Source organism: Anguilla anguilla, chromosome 4 (genome assembly GCF_013347855.1).
Source record: "Anguilla anguilla isolate fAngAng1 chromosome 4, fAngAng1.pri, whole genome shotgun sequence".
Lineage (NCBI taxonomy): Eukaryota > Metazoa > Chordata > Actinopteri > Anguilliformes > Anguillidae > Anguilla > Anguilla anguilla.
The window spans coordinates 53479370-53500064 of record NC_049204.1 but is presented as its reverse complement, the minus strand read 5'-3'; the positions used below and the strand labels follow the sequence as shown (position 1 = coordinate 53500064).

Below are 20695 nucleotides of genomic sequence, written 5' to 3'. Positions count from 1 at the left end.
GCTGGAATGGATTTGTTCTTTGTCCAGTCATTTTCAGCTTAATACATGCTCAGTAGTCAAGTATAATGCCTGTGTCAAAACATCATTTTCATGTGAGTTAAACTTTCTCTGGCAGCCAGGTTAATGGTTGGGGGCCTTTTATGTCTCCGCGAGCAGTCTGACAAAAAGGCGGAACTAGCTTCACAGAGGCACCATTGTACCCCACTCCCAAGGTTCTGAGAGGACATCGCTTAAAAGCGCTCATTAATTTGTACTGACCACTCTATTCCACGTTCTTCACTTTGTGATTTTGCCCCAGAGAGCACAGGGTTATCAATACTCTTTTATACTGGTCTCTTGCATGAGTTTACTGCTATGCACGATGGACTGCTCTCATATGCTCCTGAAACATTTCTTCAGTCACTCTGAACTAATCTTTGTGCAGTCAGTGAAAAAATTTGAACTTAGGCTGTATGCAATTCTTGGAAACCTTTCCAAGTTTCAGACAATCAGGTGCCATACATCCAAAAAAATATCACAGCAACACTTGCAAGGGGAGACAGCTTGTGATATTTGATAAAAACTGAAATGTTAATATGTGTAAAGGTGCATGCACATGCATTCACCTAATGTTAACCAATGAATACCACAATAACTTATTTTTTCCACCTTTCATTTATTATATAACCAAATAACAAATGTACACTGATTGCAAAAAAAGAATCTTCTCCTCCACCACCTTTCACTCCCAACAATTCCAATTTTCTGTACAGCTCCTCAGAAATTCAACCACCACTGAAAGAGAGGAGAGTCAAAAAATGAGTGGAACATTAAGGAAATACGGGAAAAAGACAGCCAGTCTGGTTCTAATTATTTCACACAAATCGTATAATGGGTTCCCTATATTGGGCAGAAAACAACAGACACAACTAATGACTTATTTTGGCAAACGAGTACAGTTGACACAGGAGAGGTAGAGCAATCAGGAGAGGAGGACCTCTGAATGATCACACCTTTTACACAGTTGGTATCTGAAGAGCAGCTTAAAATAATCCAAAACAATTTAGACCCGCCCTTCCCGAGGTATGTGAAAGCTAAGGGCATCACGTTACTGTAGAATTCTCAATATAATCAGTTAATTACACAAAACTCTGGCTAAAATGAGTGATGTCAGTCATAATCAGTCATATTTGTCCAGGAGATACTTTAATAACAGACTGCCCATGGGACAATGTTACAGGTACTTACACAATGATGTTGTTGATGGGGATGTGTATGAGTTTGACAAAGAATCCAATGAAGCCCATGATAGCAAATCCAATTGCAGTTGCCATGGCAATTTTCTGGAATTCTAAAGAAATAAGTGGCTAATTTAGTTCACAGGCCATTAACTTCACAAATGTGCAAATCCCAGGTTTAACTAAATTGAAGTTTGATGATACAGGCTATTGGCTAACATGATCACAGCATGAATTAAACCACTGCAAAATCTGAAGTCCACCTGTGTATAGGACTGAGCGATATACCACGATGACAATTATCAAATGCAATACGGTTTGTAGCCGCCTTGTGGTGTATTGGCTCTCTTTTGGTCTTTTTCCCTTTAATTATACCTGATTTGGTAGTAAACAACCACGTCTCAGAGGCTGCATGAAATGCTTCCGGAAACAAATAGTCACCACGGTTATCTATTTGGTAACCATAAGGCTGCCAATCAACAGCAAGACCTTACAGCTTCCATGTGAATGATGAAAACACATCACATGATCACATGGAAGCCTTACGACCTTGCTGCTGATTGGCTGTCTTATCAGCACCCAAAAGACAAGACATGTTTTTTTCTCCAGAAGCAATTCACATGGCCTCTGAAGCATGGTTGGCTTCTACCTCATTGGGTATAATTAAAGAGAAAAAGAGGAAAAGAAAGGTAATACACCATATGGTGCCGAAGAGGCTCGATAATTAATGCTGTGGTATACTGCCCAGCCCTACCTGTGTATCTGTTGAATAATTAAACAATACTTGGAAGTGTACAAGCGAGTGCAGGAAAGCAATCCTTCAAATACAAAAAAATACCCATATATAGCGATGTTGTAGTACTGCTGAACTCCTAAAGCAGTGCTTCCCAAACTCGGTCCTGGGGCCCTGGTGTGCATGCTATTTTCATTCCAACCACAATTGCAATCCCAGAATATTAACAAGCTGTTCATTTTTATTAATTAGGTGCTTTTCATGTTTAGAAAATCACCCTCTTAAGCCACATTATGGCAGAAATGGCTCTGTATGCCATGAAGAATAAAAATCCCATGTGATTATTGCACTATATTGCAAACAATTGCATAGAGGTAAATTAACTGTTCAAATGAAAAACTGAGGTGAAATAATAAGTTCCTAATAGGTGAAAGTGTGGACACCTGGCCACTAAAACTAACCATCTGGAAGATAATGAAGAATTCAAAGACAAAGCAAATGAGCCAAATCTGAATTGTGTTTAAGGATTTTTAAAAAAAGTGATTAATTAAACACGTGTTCAAATACTTACTAACCTCAGTCTTTCATTTAATAAAACATTGCAGCAGAACATGAACATGGGATTTGTATTCTTCGTGGCAAACAAAGGTATTTCTGGCACGATATGACAGGGTAAACTGTAAACATTAAAAGCACCTACGTAGGGAAAATACGCACTGGTATAAATAGGCTACCTTTTACGGATACGTGTGGCGGACTTACCTTTCCTATCTGGTTTGGTACACCTCTTCACTAGTCTGATTGAGTCCTTCACAAACTGCCGACTGGGTTCCACAAACTGCATTATCTGATCCATGGCGGCTGTCTGTTATCTATCTGAAAAAAAGAATCATTCGGTCCTTTAGTAAACATGAACATCAAACATCCCACGCGTGTACAACACTGCGTATAAACCTCTTACTACTTCGCTACTTACTACACAGCTTTTCAGTAGTTTAAATTATTCTGATTTTAATTAAGTCATGTATCGTTAATTATCTAGCAGCAGTGCCTAACGTTAACCAAAACATCCTGTCTATTTAACATAGCAAATCAACACGACTCGGACTAACAGCGGACTGTGACTTCAAGTTCCATGGCTCTGGATCTGATGAATCGATAGCATTTAGCTTATATTCAATACGATGCCGTTTAAGTAACGTTATCCACATATTTCACCTGCAACATGGTAATGTTAGCTGCATTTAGTGAAGTTCGATTACTCGGTATCAGTAACTAGACTAACCAGCGAGCAACTACTTAGCCAGTTATAATATTTAGCAGCTTTTCTACTTGCTCAACTGTCGCTTTCCCTTTAGCTAGTTAGGGTTAGTCAAGCTAAATGTAATAGACAGCTCATTGGCAAACTAGCTAGCTAACGTTAAGTAGCTGGTTGCGATAGACTAGCTTTTTCTTGCAATTCAACCATTCGAACGGTAGCTGTTTGATCATCAGAAAGACGTTTTGATAACAAACTAGCTATCATGCTTTGCTGCCACAGAGCTTTTTGAAGACATCCCATGTATTTATTAAAGCTATATTGAAACATACTAACCTGTCTTAGTGCACGAAAGGTTCTTCTGTTCTTCCACGTATTTATGAAGCACTTTTTACGGCGAAGGCTGACGTTTCACTAAGATAACCCCGCTCCCCCGGATGTTATAGGTGCCCAGTTCCGACTTACTTCAAAGATAGTATACGAGTTCAAGATGTGGAACAACATTATCTAACTGGCTTCTCTGTATTCACACCTGGAAAATGTGCGCGGCATCTTGTGATCATGTGATTATTTAAGTTGTTGGACTCTTGGCAGATGCAATTTCTGGAGATTTTGTAGATGATGCAGATGCAATGGTAAAGATAGAGCATCAACTGATCTGAGGTCATCGTAGTTGTGTAGGCCTTGAGTCTGCGACACATGGAATACATCTAGCATTTGTTTTCCTTTTGTAGCTAGTAAGACTTTAACAGTTACTAGTTTTGTTCATGTATTCCTGCCTATGCTTCAATGTAAGAAAGACAAGGTATGATACTCAAAGTGACTCAAGAAGATCTTATAACTCTAGTCTAAAGCACGAACAAGGGGATTTAATAGTGGAAAATATCATTGCAATTCAGTTTCCAGGGAACAACAGTGGAGAGTACCAGGTCTTTGCCGGCTTTCTACAACTTGATATCCATTCTTATTCTGCCTTAATCTGAAGTTCAAGAATCATGCTGATGTGTTCTATAAACCTCCCAGAAGGTTTAATTCTAAAATATTACGGCTACGGTTGTGGTGATATTAAATAGAGAGCTGTAACTAGTGGTTTATTTGTGGCAAACAATACATCCTACACAACACTCAAGAAAATTCACACTTTATGTTGGACAATGTTTCTTTTAATACATACTACTGTAGCAAGAGAACAAAGAAACTTCTCAGAGGAAATATACAGCCAGTGGAAAAAACAAGACCTTCAGGTCACTTGGCAATAACAGTGAAACCTGTCTTGGTGATCCACCTTCACACTGTGGCCAACTGTCCATAATGGCGACTTTTTTGGCCCGCCCTTTCACTTTCTAGGCCCGTACCTTTGCATCACAGTCATCTGCACAACGCAGTCATCAGCCATGCTGTTGCCCTCACACAGGAGGTTTATTGATGCATCTGACAGCTACTAAGCTCAAAGCAGAGTTTCACAAATCTCAGCATCTTAATCTCGTTGGCACTTACGAGAACCACTTTAATAAAAAAAAAAACAAATGTTTTAGACACTTTCTCAACAGATCAGTATCCACAGTAGTCCACACCATATTGAACACTGCATGGTATCTGTTTAGAGTTTAGACTACGAGAAATGTATGTAATAATAATACATACATAATGTAAATAGCGTATAGTGAGTGAGGATTGATTAGCTTATAGCTGGCTATTGTAACTGTCAGTTTTGGGAATCTGTATGTACTCCTACTGTAGCTGAGGGGGCTATATGTCTAGAGCAGATTAATATATAAATCAGATTAATAAATTAACTAAATTTCAAGAAAAAACAACAGGATTTAGGGCTGGGCAGATTTAACTGAGTGCCATTTCAATATACCATAATGCAAACACTTTCTCTGGGTGTCTGCTTGTAGACCAACAACAGTGATTCAGTTTCCAGTTTATATGGGCTATGATCTAGGAAGTCACTAAAATGACAGGTGTCTTGTAAAACTTGTCTTGTAATTCTTTTAATATCTGTGCTGTTGTATAGCATAACAAAGGTTTTGAATCCCATGTGTACTTGCTGTTGTACTCTTGAGATATGTAAACAGAGCTGCTCACATGAATGACCAAACTGTCCATATCTTCAAATGAATGTACTTCTAAGCCTCCAAGCTTTTAAGTTTCTTCACAGCTTGTCCATTGCTAGCAACAGATTCAGGTAGCTATAAATGCTACTGTATATTCTCAACTTTCAGGTAAATCTTGAGCTCAATGTGTTCCCAACTTTCATTCATCTTTGTATGTAAGCTAACATTAGTTTGCTACTGGGTCATTAGGTTGGCTTCTTTTGGATGACAGTTTATCAAAAGTTGGTCCCACAATTCATGCAAAGGACAACCATGGGACTCAGGAATATAATGGATGGTGGCTGATTGTAGCAGCCACCAACATAATAGCTGGCTATCTAGCAACCAGCTTGCTAATGTTTGGCACTACTACGATTTTTTAATAGTCGCTTGTCGCTGCCATCCCTTGTTTTGCATACTCATTGTAATGTGTATCTAATTGTAAAACGGATCACATGAGGACAGTGTGGCTCTCTGTCATTCTCTGCGTTTGTTAAGCTTATGTTCTGATCTGATAGCTGTCTGCTATGTAAATTAAAGAATCAAGGCATTGAGGTCATTAAAAAAGTATTATCCCACGTTAACCTGGTCTTTGATTCCAGTCATTTGGCAAAATGGCAGCCCGTAAGCCAGTTACATAAACACTAGACAAAAAATCATTAGAAGAATTGATGAAGGCAAAAGCACCTGGAAAATTTCTGAGGAAATACATGTCGGTCTTACACAAAATACAGTGAAACCTGCCGTGGCAACCTTTGTATGGAAATTACCTGCACATAACGGGTATTTTTAAATTACGAAACTGTTTTCACATTAGCCAATAACAAAGAAAATTAGACTAAACTGAAAATTAGTCTACATATTTGGAATTATATTCAATGCTAAAGATTATTAAAACCTTTTGTAAATATTTCTGGATCAGGGTCTAGCTACTGTAACATTAAAGACAACAAAACAAGAATTGATACAATGCATTCAGTCCCATGTAATTCCAAGCATCTGGCAGCTGAGTTCCCACAGTTTCTGGGCCATTTCATCATCTGAGGCAGCTCTTGTGCACCGTGCTGGTGCACAGTCACTGACAATAACAAACACAGTGTTAGAACACACCGCTGGAAATATAATCTACAGTTTAGTACAATATAGACATTTATATGCCCAAAGGACTGAATTTGTATTGTGCTGTAGATGCCCAATTGTCTTCTAAGGCTAAATGATTTGCTTTGTGCTTGGTGCATCCTACCAAACACCTACCCTTGGCTTATTTTTCACACATTTTCAAAGCTCGTTGATTTTACTTTCCCAGAAAAGACATACTACTCATGATTAGTGGAAGGTGTCTTTAGGTTTTAAGGAATACCTGTAATATCCCCCACTTTCCTTCTCCAGCTGTGGTGCAACGGCACAATAGATGGAGGTCTGTGCGCCTTGCACAGATGTCTTGGTGAAAGGCCGGGACACCTTGACGGCCATTTGCATGGCCGTGCTGAGATTCCTCCACAGCTCTGACTGCACCACTCCCGGGTGGAGAGAGTACACTGTCACACCAGTGCCTAGGAAGTGACACAGCCATTCAATGTTCATTGCACTGTTGGGTGTTAGACTGAATTATACATCTGTAGGCTGCAGTGGAAATGGAAAAACCAGAAAGTTGATCATTCAGATGTCAAGTAGAACACTGCTGTCTTACTGTACCACTGAACAAGGCACACACTTATCTTTTTTTTTTTTTTAAAAGGTACAAAAAAACAAGCCGTACATATTTGTGAATAATAAATTTGAATAGCACTTGCTCACCCAAAAACGGCATTTATGCTTCATGAATGTGTAAATAAAGATTAAAGAGCAGGTCTTTTGATCATTTAACCATCCCAGGAAAGGTTTACAAAGCTTTACAGAGCTCTACAAAGAGACAGGAGCACCCGCACAAAGTGGCTCTTACAGTCTTCATCAGGGCATAGTCAGACAGTGGCAAGAAGCATATCTACAAACGGTGTGTGCCTTCATGTTTGGATGAGACAGTACTTGTTTTATTTAGAGAAGAAAAGCTTTTCTCCATTTTTTTCTTTGGACTCACCATGTACGCACCTTGAGTAAGGAGATCAGCTCCATGTCTTTATCTCTTAAATCGAGACAATTCTAGGCTTATTTTTTCTATTGATTCAGGTAATATAGAGTACAGCTGTATACATGGTACAGGGAGCCTGAGCGAATTAATAATGGAACACATTTTGGCATCATTGCACCTATAACAATACATATATGCGACGTGATAAACAATAATTAATCTACAATATTGAATGCATGCTATACACCATACAAAAACAAACGACTCCTGTCATAGCAATACGTTTTTTTTTTCTGGAAGTGTGTCCATAGAAAAAAAAGCAAGGGTAAAAAAAAGGACATTTTCTATGTCTTGCCAGTTCCAAGTGCCCTGAAACTGGCAAGTGTCCTGTTATGAATGAAATATGAATAATTAATATAATATTTAACAAACATTTAGGACCCTATTCCTCAAATATTTTACACTAATAATGTGTGAAAAATGTGTTACAGTAATTGCACACTCTTACTATTAAACTACTTAATTTAAATTGAACACAAGCAGAAATCACCTGATGTTTTGTGAACATTATGACACTATTGCTGTTGTGCACTATTGCTGAGTGATATGTGTGGTGGCTGAGATGGTAAATCTTTAGCTCAATGAATGGTCCAAAGTAAACACAATGTATTTATTATTATTATTATTATTATTATCATTATTATTATTATTATTATTATTATTATTATTATTATTATCATCATCATCTGTGGTCTTTTGATTATTTTAACATCTGAAGAGAGGATTACCTTGTAGCCTCTTGGCCAGGGAACGTGTGAAGAGGACATTGGCCAGCTTGCTCTGACAATACGCCTTGGCTGTGTCATAGCTCTTCTCACTGTTGATGTCATCCAGCCTAATGCTGCCCCAGCTGTGCGCCACCGAGGCCACGATGACAATTCTGGCTGGGGCCGAGCGTTTAATCAGATCAATCAGCAGGAACGTCAGCAGGAAGTGACCTGCATAAGTAGACGGGGCACACAATGTGTACCGTATGTGTCGAATAAGTTAAGAGGGTACACACATTGATATGTCACACATCTGGATAAGGTCCACATGTGTACATGTCACGCAACTGGAGAGAACATACACATGTATGCCAATTAACGGGAGAGGGCAGACACAAGGCTATGTTAAACGATTTAACGTCAGGAATTGTCATGCCTGACCTGTTTGGTTTTCTCATTGTCTTCCATTTCCTTCTTCATTTGCCCTCTTCACAGAAGAGGTCAAACATATGGGAGGGGGTGTATACTGTGTTTCAGTGTTTAAACTTAAGTAATAATGAACACTCTAGGAAAACATCCTGTGCTTTTCTTGGACATGTACACAATTTGGTTGGAATCTTGTAAATTGCAACGTTAAGGGAACATGAAAAACAAAAGTAAGACATAGCAGGGAAACAATGGTGAATTTAACTTAAAAGAGTTCAACTAAAAGGAGCTCACTTTTCTACAGAACCAGTTCTCTTGAATCATTTATTAATGCAATAAAGTTATTTAGTCTACAGCTGATTATGACAATTTGACTAATTATGTAGTACAGTCCCATTGAGCAGGCTATCTTATGCTAGCCTTGATTAGTCTTGCATTTAAGGTTTTATGTTCATTAGCTGGCCAAGGAAGGCCCATATGTTTTTGTTTTTTTGTACATATATACAGAACTCTTACCCAAGTGGTTAACTCCAAATTGCATCTCAAAACCATCCACTGTCTTAGAATATGGGCACATCATAATTCCAGCATTGTTGATGAGAATGTTAACCTGTTTCTCCTCTGGAATGAAAAGGACCAGGAATACATACAATATACACATGAAAACAAATATTTTAATGCAACAATTCCCTATTATATTTTAATAAAATGCTGAAATACTGATATACTGTATTTGAGGAAGAGTCATCAATATGCTGGCAAGTTTGCTATCTTTTCAAATGCATACCACAACATCAACTGACCAAATATTCTTCAAAGCACAGCACAAAAATCAAATTAACCTGATAAAAGTAAGCAGGAGTTTATACAGTATATCTTCACTGAACTGTTACCCAAACATGTAGAGCTGTCTAATGAGGACATAGAGACTATGAGCAAGTATCAGACTGACTTACCCTTGTTAATTAACTCGGCAAATTCCCTGATTGACTTGGTGTCAGACAAATCAAGTCTACTGATGACAACATTTTGGTTTCCAGAATCCTGTACGATTTCTTTCTTTGCTGCCTCCGCTTTTGCCATGTCCCTGCAAGCCATAATTACACGAGCCCCTGGGAAAAATCAACAGATTTCTAAACTAGCAGATGGTAACATAACCCAGCAACAGCCAAAAGCTTTCATACACTCATTTTTTGTTTGTACTGTAATGAAATGTAATGACTTTTGAGTTGCATATACTGCACCAATCATTCAAAAAACTTATTCCAAATGTTCTCTTTGTATGAATTTTACATTACTGATATTTTATGTTATACACATTTACATGAATAAATTCACAGGTTAGCATTTTAAGAACAATTTATTTAGCAGAATAGAAAAGATGCTGATTTGATTTCTTACACTTTTACTTGGCTAAATATCACAGGATGGGCTCATTAGTTCAGTACTGGTCATTGAGGAAAGCTCATTGAGGCTAGACGCTAGTTATTTTCCCATTAATTACATAAGAAATCAGTGTCGATTCCATTAGAGCAATTTGCCCGGGCTACATCAAAGTGCTTTTGTTTCATTGTCAGCTTCATGTGGGAATGTGAATGTTGGATAACTCTCTCAAAATAATCATTTTCCAGAAATAAAAACAGTAATCAAGCATATGACATAAAGGTAAAGTATGACAAGCTATCTGAGCTGCCAAAGAATTCAAATATTTCAGTAAGTATGCATTGCTGGACTGACATCATTTTGCAATTAATATAACTATTCCAAATACAAAATTAGGCTAATACTTTTCATTTTAGTGTTTAAATAAAAAATAAAAGTAAACATTTTTCTTTGTTGAAGAATAATGAATAATACTGGATATCCAGAGGGTTCTTTAGTATGCACATTCTCAACACACATGCATGTGTATGTAGATGTGAAGGTACTGGATGCTTGTTTGGGAAAGATATGTCAGTACGGTTAGGCATGACATAGTGTCACCATAGCACATGCTACATCTGAGAGAGGACCAGTTGCTTGGTGTGGCAAAGTCTAGCACAACAAGAACATCTATGATGATGCATTTAGTTATGCCTCATAATGGAATGTGGCAAATGAGATGCAGCCCTAATGATGTGAAGCCCGTGGAGCAAATACAATGGGGCTCTCATGCATGCAGAGTTTTGAATCTAGTGAATGAGAAATTAAAAATAGCCCACATGATGGAAATGAAACGGGCCTCTTCCTGTTTATTTTGATCACTAAACAGTTCATTTGTTTACCTTATTTGTTAAACATGTAAACATCATCAGGTGCTGAGAACTTTGATTTACAATGCACTGGATACAGCTGAAAAACTTGTAGAGCTACAATTCATTAGATATAGTGTGAAAAAGTTACAGCGCTACAATGCATTAGATATATCTGAAAACACTTAATAATAAAAAGTACCTCTCTTTGCAAGATCCCTGGCTGTCTCTTTTCCAATGCCTGTATTGGCCCCAGTTATAATCACTGTTTTCTCATCAAGCCTAGCAGAGGAGGACCACTGACCACAGAAAAAGTTTCTGAAAGATAAGGGTACAGAAAAGTGGTAATTACAGGCATTTACACAGACACACCCATAATAATGTATTTTCATGAAAATTCATACACTAAAATAGCCTAATCTCCACGAGATCAAATATGTACTTATTACTTATTAATCCCCAAGGCAATGCTTCCTACTGGATTTTCTTGTTTACAATACTTTAAACATAAAACTGCACTAGATATGCAAATACTATTTAATGTAGTGTCCACATGTATTCTGTGGATGGACCATCATATTCATATTGTAACATTAACAGTGCATAAGGCCATTTGTTTTACGTTTTACGTTGTCTACCAAGGCAAAGTGTATAGCACATTAAAGTTTACTGAATTGCAGGATAATAGATAAGGTATTGCAAGGTATTGTATTTATTTTATTTTTTCAATGTAAATGTCTGCTTCATCAAGCTATTTTCAAAGATTTCGTCGATGGTCCTTTGTTATGAGGTTCTTGTCACTATTTTGACATAAACATGAAGTTAACATCCACCTTTAATTGTAGGCCAAATGAACTGGATTGGGAATGCTGTAACTCCGAACACAATTCCCCATGGTATTTGAAAACTTTCCCACAGTTCCGCACATGTACGCTAACTATTTTTTATAACACAAGTCACGACTTACCTTATTGAATGCATTCTTCTCAAGTCAAAGCTACAGTTTTCCTTCTTAAAAGCTCGAGTTGGTTCAATATAAGATCGTTCAGGTCCCTTCTTCCTTGAGTTCTAATTCGTGAATAAACCCTCCGTCCCTTCACTGTAATACCATCACGGTTTATTCATTCCACACAACAAACGGCGTGTTAGTCTCCGTCCAATCAAAAGGTAAGGGCAAGCAGCTCTATTTTTTAAGCAATGCTTCCACCAGACACGCAAGCGTTGCTGGAAAACAAAACGCACAAATCACTGCATTGGTTCACTATGATGTGAGATATACAGACTCCGATACTGTACGTACGATTTCGCGGGATCTTTCTTCGTTACCGCCGGAGTAAAACGTGTTTAAGGGATTCTAGTCTCAGCCCGTGTGAAATAGTTAGGCTGCTTGTGTACGTTTGTTGCATCAGTGTTTCATTGTGGTTTGTTTTTCACATAAAGTGGCAGTCATTGTGAAAAGGACGGATGCTCTTGTATTTTTATTTTATTTTATTGTTTTGTTTATGCCGTTTATTGTGGCATGTTTCGGGGTTTTACGTTTTATTTAGTGATTTTACAAGAGTCATGTTTGTGTGTTGCATTTTTTCAATTAGCATAAAGTAGCCTACTGTAGCCTGCGTTTTGCAAATATGGAATATTTTGCTTTCTGTATTTCCTTTTACATTAGTTTGAAATTTCATACAAACGTTTTTATGCAAAAACCGTGAGCCTGAATAATTTCCTTTTTTTGTAGCATCTGCGAGGCAATGTGGTGATGATTTAAAAAGTTTATCCACTAGATGTCCCCACTTGATACGTTTATGGCAATCTTTTTCAAAAATTCAGGGTAAAACTCCAGGGTGCATGTAATTGCAGCATTCCCTATCACAGGGAATGCTGCAATTCTGGAAACATTAAGGGGTGAAACGTGTGACAAATTAAAGGAAAAACCTGAATGAATGAGTGGAGAAACATGACAAATGCCGCTATACATGTGTACCGTATGATACAATTAAGCAATTAACATCCTATCATACTCTGTGGCATGTATAAAAATGCTGAGCAGGCCCAGTTGACCTCGATTTTGGATCAAGAATGGCAAGAGGAAAAGATCTAAGTGACTTTGGACGAGGGTTCACTATGTGGCCACGGATGGCAGGAGCTTCAGTCATATAGACTGCAAAAACTGGTTAGTGTTTCAATAGGAACAGTGACTAAAGTGACATCTGCATTTAGATCTATGGGAGACATCAGTAAATATGGCTGGAAATTGTGGTTGAAAGTGCACATTCGATGACTGTGGTGCTCATTCGATATGTAAGGAAAAACAGAAGAGCAACTCTTCCTCAGGTGACTGAGAATGTCAATTCAGGACGTGATCAGACTGTCAGTAAGAACAGTCCGTCGACAACTGCACAGAGAGGGATATTATAGTAGGGTTGCAGTGAATAAACTCCTTATTACAAAGACAAATGCACATTCGAGAGTTCAGTGGTGCAAAAACCATAGGCACTGGTCTACAGAGATGTGGAAGCAAGTGATACGGTCAGCTGAGTCATCCTTCACAATATTCTCGAGTGCATGCGTGACGTACACCAAGAGAACGATACAAGCCTGAATGCTTGACCCCTGCATTGAGGGGGTCCAGTGGCTCTGTTATGCTGCGGGGTGCATTTGTCTTAGAGGGAAGGGTCACTGCAAATAAATACAAAGTTATTCTGAATGATAACCTTTAACTTATGATGAAGCATTTCTATTCTAATGGGAGTGGTCTTTTCCAGAATGAAAATGCCCCCACCCACAGGGCATGAGGGGTCACTGAATGGTTTGATGAGTATGAAAATGATATTATATGCTGTGTCCTTCGTAATCACCAGATCTCAACCCAATTAAACACCAATGGGAGATTTTGAACCAACGTGTTAGACGGCGCTCTCCACAACCAGCATTAAAACACCAAATGGAATATGTTTTGGAAGAATGGTGTTCCATCCCTCCAGTAGAGTTCCAGAGACTTGCAGAATCTATGCCAAGGTGCATTGAAGCTGTTCTGGTGGCTCGTGGTGGCCCAACACCTTACGAAGACGCTTTATGTAAGGATGATTGCTTAGCAGGAAGAAGGGGCAATAACGTTCCATAACATGCTGTTGGTTGTAAATAATTTGTTTTGTTGTAAACCGTAGTAATTAAATTAGTCCTCCCTAATTTAGTTGACCCTAATTTAATTACCCTAAGTAAATTAGGGTAAACTGTAGTAACTCAGATAATTTAGTAGCAACATATAATTGTCATGAGCCTGGGACATTCGTATTCATAATATATAATTCCTAAAAACTACTGATATATATATATATATATATATATATATATATATATATATTTGAAGAACCCTATTCAGAAGTCTAAACAGAAAATGGTAAGGCTTCAAACCACATCTTAATGCCAAGTGGGTCTGTGCCTTGTGGTCAAATTAAACTAAACAGCTTTACAGGCTCATAAACAGTAAGATGTCTGAAGAAAAGGAGGTCACAATGTACATGCATGCTTTCTAATTAAACCTAATTTAATGAGGATCTCATGATAATTGAGCATTGAAAAACTAACCTTGTTACCCAAATCAGAATAAAGAAGCCAAATCACTCACAAGCATACACACACGCGCGCACACGCACACACACACACACACAATCCTTGACAAGACAAAAAACCAAGCAAGCTTGGTTAGGACCAGGTTTTTTATATTAATAAATGAATTTTGTCTGAGTTTTTTTATATGTGTATTTGTTTTTGTTTTCAGAAAAGTTAGAATCTTCAAATAATTTAATGATGGATATTGTAGGGAAATATATATGGCAGGTTCATAGAAATAACTACTCATGAAAACAAAGTGTACATATATTTATTAATTTTCCTAGTGCTAACCACATTTGGTGAAAATTTCTGGGCTTGTAGATGTCTCCTTTCTGTTACATAATGTTCATCTTATTCTCACATGCTACTACATATCATATTCATGTCTTGTAACATTTATTTGACTATAGATGCTTCCAGACTATACTTACAGCAATTTGTGCCATCCTCCTCAACATTCCCATTTCATTCCACCTACCCACCTACTCTATATCACACAAAATGTAATCAATTCAGAGGAATCTGAGTATCACATCATCGATTTAATGATATAAATTGATGTTATTGTTTATTTAATTATTTCTGGTGACAGATAAAAGTAGGCAAAGCGAAGATTATATAATAAGTCACAATAGAGGCTATATGAAGGAAGGAGGAGAAGCATGTACGCATGCGAATCACTGGAGTCGCCCCATCCCTGAGGGAGCCTCCTGCTCATCTCCAACGGATCCCTAGCATCTGGCAGCTGACCATCCACAGGATGCGGGCGGTGCGATCATCACTAGCAGCTCTGGAACATTCCGCTTGGGAGCAGTTACTGTGGCAGAAAGACACCCCAAAAGTGCATGTTCATACTTTGACCTGAACACAGTTTCTTATTTACTGCTATACAACACACAAAACAAATTTGTGTAAAACGAATGATGAAGCATCTAATGCAAGCTATATTGTTGCATATATTGTACAGCATGTCCGAGGCTTGTCCCTTTCTCTGCACTTTCCATTTACATTGGTAATCGTTTTATGCGATGGTATTAGAGAAAGCAAACACACCAAACAACTTGTGCTGGGTCAGGAACATTAAAATCAGATGAGAGAAGGCTCGCACATTAAATTGATGTTCCGAAAAAAATAATAGTATTTATTTTACAAAGTGAACAGTTAACATTTTTAACACAATGGTCTTCATCAGGAAGACCAATGTGGTCATTCAGCAACCCCTCATTTATTTTACATGGTAAAATAAAAATCCCATTTTTTTTTTTTTTTGGAGTGTGTGAGTCACCTCTTGTCTAATCTTTTTATGCAAATCTCATACCATCTCACTGCTTGCCAGAATGAGATGGTCCACTCCATTAGGGGACTGTAGATTCATGTGCAATGTAATTAAAAAGCTTGCAGTCATTGAGAAAAAAGAAATCCATGTGTAAAGGCCATTGAGTATAGTCTTTCTCTGTCTCTTTTTGTTTCTGTCTCTCTCATTCTGTCTCTCTCTTTCTGTTTGTGTGTGTGTGTGTGTGTTTGTAGAACATTTTTCAATGGAACATTTTGCTCATGTACGTCCATGTAAGAAAAGCATATGTGTGAGGAGTGGGTTCTTCTATTGTAGTGTCATCATACAGATAACATTTACAGATTATTTGTTTAGGGTGTGCCTTTTTACTCATACTTAGTGACCTTGGATAAAAATTGCAGTATACTTGTAATTAACTGAATGTTTCAAGCTTTTTATGATGTAGGGTTATTCCATTGAGAAAAAATTTATGGTGGACCCAATAGGTTTGTGTTAATAATTATTGAATAGTGTGATTATGAATGAGTAAATTATTACTCTGGGTTACACAGAGTGGAGATTAAAGAGACTGACTCGTATTGATTTGTAGGGGTGATTTCTCATACTCTGTTTAATTAGTGAGGTATTAATGTGTTGTCTACCAAGAAACTTTCTGTTTTGCATTTATAACTGTTTACGGGTACTCTGGTAAAAAGGACACCACAAACATAAAAAAGTTATATCATATGTATAGTTATGATACATGACAGTCAAAATATCACTTCAGGTATCAACAAGTTTATAAAACAAGAAGTGCATACAAATGTATCAATTAAACAATTTTGGTGATTAGCGGTTCAGTATGGGAAACATGTTTAATTTTTTTTTTTAAAGCACACACGCAAGTTTGTGTACGTGACATGTTAGCTTTCCAGGTCAATTGTTTTTTTGTTTTTTTTTACTATAGTATCAAAATAGTTTTTAATCTCTCCGCATGGCGTAAAGTGAAGTGCTCAGATACGTTGTCTCTTACCTGTAGTATCCTCCAGACTTCAGGTCCGGAGTCAGTGCGCAGTACAGGGTAGTGTAGGCTCCTTCAGCTGGCCTTCTGAGAAGGAAGCTGAAAGCCTTCATGAACGTCTGAATGGAGTTGTTCAGGTGCCTGAACGCATCGCTGTTGACCATGCCTGGATTTACAGCGTACACCGTCACTCCCGTGCCTGAAGGAACAAGGCAAATCAGCTGGCCCCAAAACAGGCGACATCAGGTGACATCCTTCAGTAGTATGTGTCTCTTTAAATTCTGTTATTTGTCTTCGAGGATTCATTTATGATAGACTTTTTTGTAGTGTTGTGTATTCCTGGCAGATTTCCCTAGTCCTATGGCCTTCAGCTTTGTTGGCTAGTAATTATCTGGAGGAATATCCATAAATCAGCAGACCCCACCATGGGAATAAAATCAAACAGGTAATTGAGTTCCAGAGAGATTTAGAAACTCTATCATTAATTGCCAGTTATGATTTATTATAAAATTCTCTTTTTTGTGCCGATTTGAATAATTTATATGGCACAGAAATGAACTCCTGCCTCTCAGAATTCTGTTTGGTTAGTGATTCGTATATAGTTTTTATACTATTTCTCCTGAAAATATGTGGAAAAAATGACTTTTTATAGATTAAGAATTAAAGACTACATTGGTGTGATTTCAAAAGTAGCTATGTGGTGTTGATTTTATATGGATGCATGTGAGTAGTCAGTTATGCTTTAATATCACCAAATATTTGTGGCTGAGGCATGGGGTACTCACATTGCTCTATGGCCTGATTCATTAGCTCTGGTTCACACTGAATCAATTATCTGTTATTGTTCTGACGTCAGTTTTTTTCCTGATAACTGTGATTCTCTAATGCTGTTGCATACAGGAAATATGCAGCTTTAAATGTATAATTTTATAATTTTACATTATTACATGGTTACATTTTAATTAGCATCCGCTTATATACCTGGACAAAATATTTAGATACAGTTCAAGGATATTGAACATGCAACGCTAATGCACAGAGCAAAACAAGTTACCTTGTAAAGTTAGTATGCTACAAGCTCACTTGCCATTTGTCTTAGGGGTCTTAATGGGCCCTCACCTTCCAGCTTCTTGGCCAGCTCCCGGGTAAACAGGATGTTGGCCAGCTTGCTCTGCGCGTAGGCCTGGGCCGGATGGTAGCTCATCTCACTGTTCATGTCTTCAAAGTGGATCCTGCCCATTTTGTGTGTCATGGAGGAGAGGTTGATCACCCTGGAGGGTGCTGAGTGCTTCAGCAGGTCCAGCAGTAGGAAAGTGAGGAAGAAGTGGCCTAAAGAACCAGCTTCACTCAGGAACCAGGCCAAACACAGAGTAATCTAATACTCACTACAGGATTATTCTGAACCCTATCAGATCATATCACAGAAGGTATGAAGAGGAGTTCCACTTACAGAAATGATAAATAATTTTTACAGGGAATAGTAACCAGTTCTGCTGAATTTTATGAATTGGAGAAAGAGCTTCATATTAACTGATATGTTTGTGACCCATGTGCTGCCATCCCATCAATAATGATAAATAATGTTAATATAGTTTTACATTTCGTATAAGTCATTCAAATGATTTGATAGAGGAGACTACACAAATGAAAACATTCCCATTTGCTATTTATGACTGCAATATCCAGCAGTACAAATATTACTATCAACTGTTCTTATTTTTTTAAAACACTGAAATGAAGTATTACATTTTCTATTTTTTGTTGCATGTTTCCTTAAAATGTAAGAAATGCAAGAGTACATTGACTGCTTTTTCCATAGAAAGCATACCTAGGTGGTTGACTCCAAACTGCATCTCATATCCATCTGCAGTGGTTGAGTATGGACATAATGCTACGCCAGCATTATTGATGAGAAAGTGCAAAGAACTTTCTGCTGCAAGTAAGCAAATACGTACATCAGCATTTTCTGTGAGCACCATATTAAGGTCATTTCTTCTTTTAATAAATTCTGATGAAAATAGGACAATCGGAATGCAAAGTTAATACAATGGGGGTGGGGATCACATTGAAGAGAAAGTGTAAATGTGTGACTTACAGTTATAAATATGCTCAGCAAACTCGCAAATGGACTTGGTGTCTGCAAGATCTAGTTGGCTGGGAATAACATCGGCAACCCCGGTGTCTCTCATAATCTCCCTGACTGCCAGCTCAGCCTTCTCCATGTCCCGGCAAGCCAGTATCACCCGAGCTCCTGAGAGTATAAGAATTACGGTTGGCCTCTCGTTAAGTCGACAGGAACGGTAGCCGACTCATTAATTCAGCTTGCGTTCTCTGAACCCACCTCTTTTGGCCAGATCCCTCGCTGTCTCTTTCCCAATGCCCGTGTTGGCTCCGGTCACAATCGCCGTTTTCCCGTCCAGCCTGACCTCAGATGACCAGCTTTTCCCAGTAACTCTCCTGTCAGTGTGTGTTATCATATCAAATGGTCAAATTTCAATTAACTGTTGTTTTTCTACATTGAAGAATGCACTGAAGAATGAAGCATGTTTTGTTAGTTTAGTACATGTATTAACATTATAATTATCTTATGCCATTTATGTCAACTATTTCAGGTAAAAAAATCAAAAGTACTTTAACATGTGGATACCTAAGTGGAATGCAATAAAGTCAAGAATGATTTTTCTATTAATGTGATAATGTGATACTTTGTATATGATTACTTGATTATTAGCAATTACAGTAGTACTCCGGCAATATTTTTTCATGGAAATTATGTTGTAACTGAAATTTAAAAATGAAATGTCTTACCTGAACATATCCATCGCCACTGCACTGGCAGTTAGAAAGCCGCTTGACAAGTTTTAAGATTATTCAACAGTCCCGCTGCACTGCAGTCTGTCACAGCTTCTATGTCCCTGTCTGCTATGATAGGAACTGCTTCATAATCAGAATCCACACCCATTCAGTCCACTTTACGTATAATCGGTGTGCTAATCATCTGGGCTTTATTACTAAAAGGTCAGCTCCAAGAAAAATCCTGTTGCGGTCCTAATACTTGCGTAGAGTTCGTATTAAGTGAAGCCATGTGATAACGGCAAAACTGGGTCACCTAATTTACTGTTCTTATCTGTGAAAGAACCTTGTGTCTGTAATAAGGGGGTAATTAGTGAGACTTTACAAATAAATTGGAAAAATAAATACAATGATTCTATACTGTCAAGTAGGGATTACATTTTATTTAATGTTACACAATTTTATGGCAAATGATTGTTACCAAAGAATGCTCTGGCACAATGGGCTTGATTATGTCCATCTTTTTATTTCCCCCATTTTCCACCCCAATTTGATGCCTAACTGTAACCATAGGCCTAACACAATGTGCCCATTCAGTTCACAATGACATACATGCTGAGATACTTTTATGATACTCCATTTCACTAAACTTCTTATTCAGTTTTGGATTTCTGCATGTCAAATAGGCATATGTTCCAAAACATGCTGTTGGTTCTCGATTTTTTTCAAACTCTGCAATCCATCAGTTTGCACAAATCTATCACAAGAGTTGTGAGTTCACGATTTCAGTGGTCAACAATTATAAATTGACTTGCAGAACTTCCAGCCACGGCCAGCCCCATGTCTTTGATCTGTGGAAAGCACCACCATGCTAAACTAAGCCTTAAGAATGTGCCACTCTCAAAAACTCCGGTGGATTTCACAAGGTCAGTTTTATGTTATAGTGATTGTATTTTGCTGTTGGGCCATTTGCATGTATATAGGCTACGGTGAAACCTGCCTTGACGGTTACCTTTGTACGGCGGCCTCCTGCTTGTGATGGGCACTTTGTACTATCTTTCACTTTTCTCAGCATATTACCTTTGCATGCTTTCCCATAGGAGCTGCACATGACAGCTGTACGGCAAGGCCTCGCGGCCCTCTAGTGTCTGAGATCAGATGCTCTTGACACTATTTGCCAGAAGGCAGCAGAGAAAACAG

At 38.0% G+C, this 20695-nt stretch overlaps 3 protein-coding genes across 4 annotated transcripts; all 3 read right to left on the bottom strand.

Annotated features, from left to right (window-relative positions):
• Positions 1 to 635: 635 nt before the first annotated feature.
• Positions 636 to 3687, bottom strand: LOC118224917 (protein transport protein Sec61 subunit gamma). Its single transcript, XM_035412770.1, has 4 exons — positions 3545 to 3687; positions 2713 to 2826; positions 1228 to 1330; positions 636 to 774 (listed from the first exon to the last, which is right to left on the bottom strand). Exons 2-4 carry the CDS (start codon positions 2804 to 2806, stop codon positions 765 to 767), a joined length of 207 nt encoding a protein of 68 aa, XP_035268661.1. The 5' UTR covers positions 2807 to 2826; positions 3545 to 3687; the 3' UTR covers positions 636 to 764.
• A 676-nt stretch (positions 3688 to 4363) lies between these two features.
• zgc:112332 (uncharacterized protein LOC553712 homolog) lies at positions 4364 to 12164 on the bottom strand. The gene is made up of 7 exons (XM_035414527.1): positions 11767 to 12164; positions 11002 to 11117; positions 9525 to 9680; positions 9085 to 9189; positions 8164 to 8373; positions 6668 to 6860; positions 4364 to 6385 (listed from the first exon to the last, which is right to left on the bottom strand). Exons 1-7 carry the CDS (start codon positions 11778 to 11780, stop codon positions 6283 to 6285), a joined length of 897 nt encoding a protein of 298 aa, XP_035270418.1. The 5' UTR covers positions 11781 to 12164; the 3' UTR covers positions 4364 to 6282.
• Positions 12165 to 14660: 2496 nt separating this feature from the next.
• si:dkey-73n8.3 (uncharacterized protein LOC100150965 homolog) lies at positions 14661 to 19840 on the bottom strand. 2 transcript variants are annotated; one of them, XM_035414530.1, is made up of 7 exons: positions 19511 to 19839; positions 19044 to 19159; positions 18798 to 18953; positions 18531 to 18635; positions 17822 to 18031; positions 16715 to 16901; positions 14661 to 15225 (listed from the first exon to the last, which is right to left on the bottom strand). In XM_035414530.1, exons 1-7 carry the CDS (start codon positions 19522 to 19524, stop codon positions 15123 to 15125), a joined length of 891 nt encoding a protein of 296 aa, XP_035270421.1. In that variant the 5' UTR covers positions 19525 to 19839; the 3' UTR covers positions 14661 to 15122. The 2 variants fall into 2 exon arrangements, with proteins under 2 accessions (XP_035270421.1, XP_035270419.1); XM_035414528.1 differs by having other exon boundaries at positions 19044 to 19840.
• Positions 19841 to 20695: the final 855 nt, after the last annotated feature.

Excerpts from the sequence above, each read along its gene's own strand:
- LOC118224917 (XM_035412770.1), bottom strand. The coding sequence starts at position 2,806 with ATGGATCAGATAATGCAGTTTGTGGAACCCAGTCGGCAGTTTGTGAAG. Across the intron at positions 1,331-2,712 it reads TACCAAACCAGATAGGAAAG|AATTCCAGAAAATTGCCATG; the intron begins GTAAGTCCGCCA and ends TTATTTCTTTAG.
- zgc:112332 (XM_035414527.1), bottom strand. Across the intron at positions 6,861-8,163 it reads CCTGGCCAAGAGGCTACAAG|GCACTGGTGTGACAGTGTAC; the intron begins GTAATCCTCTCT and ends GTCACTTCCTAG. Across the intron at positions 6,386-6,667 it reads GAAAGTGGGGGATATTACAG|TGACTGTGCACCAGCACGGT; the intron begins GTATTCCTTAAA and ends TGTTATTGTCAG.
- si:dkey-73n8.3 (XM_035414528.1), bottom strand. The coding sequence starts at position 19,179 with ATGATAACACACACTGACAGGAGAGTTACTGGGAAAAGCTGGTCATCT. Across the intron at positions 18,636-18,797 it reads TGCTGAGCATATTTATAACT|CAGAAAGTTCTTTGCACTTT; the intron begins GTAAGTCACACA and ends GCTTACTTGCAG. Across the intron at positions 18,032-18,530 it reads GTTTGGAGTCAACCACCTAG|GCCACTTCTTCCTCACTTTC; the intron begins GTATGCTTTCTA and ends CTGGTTCTTTAG.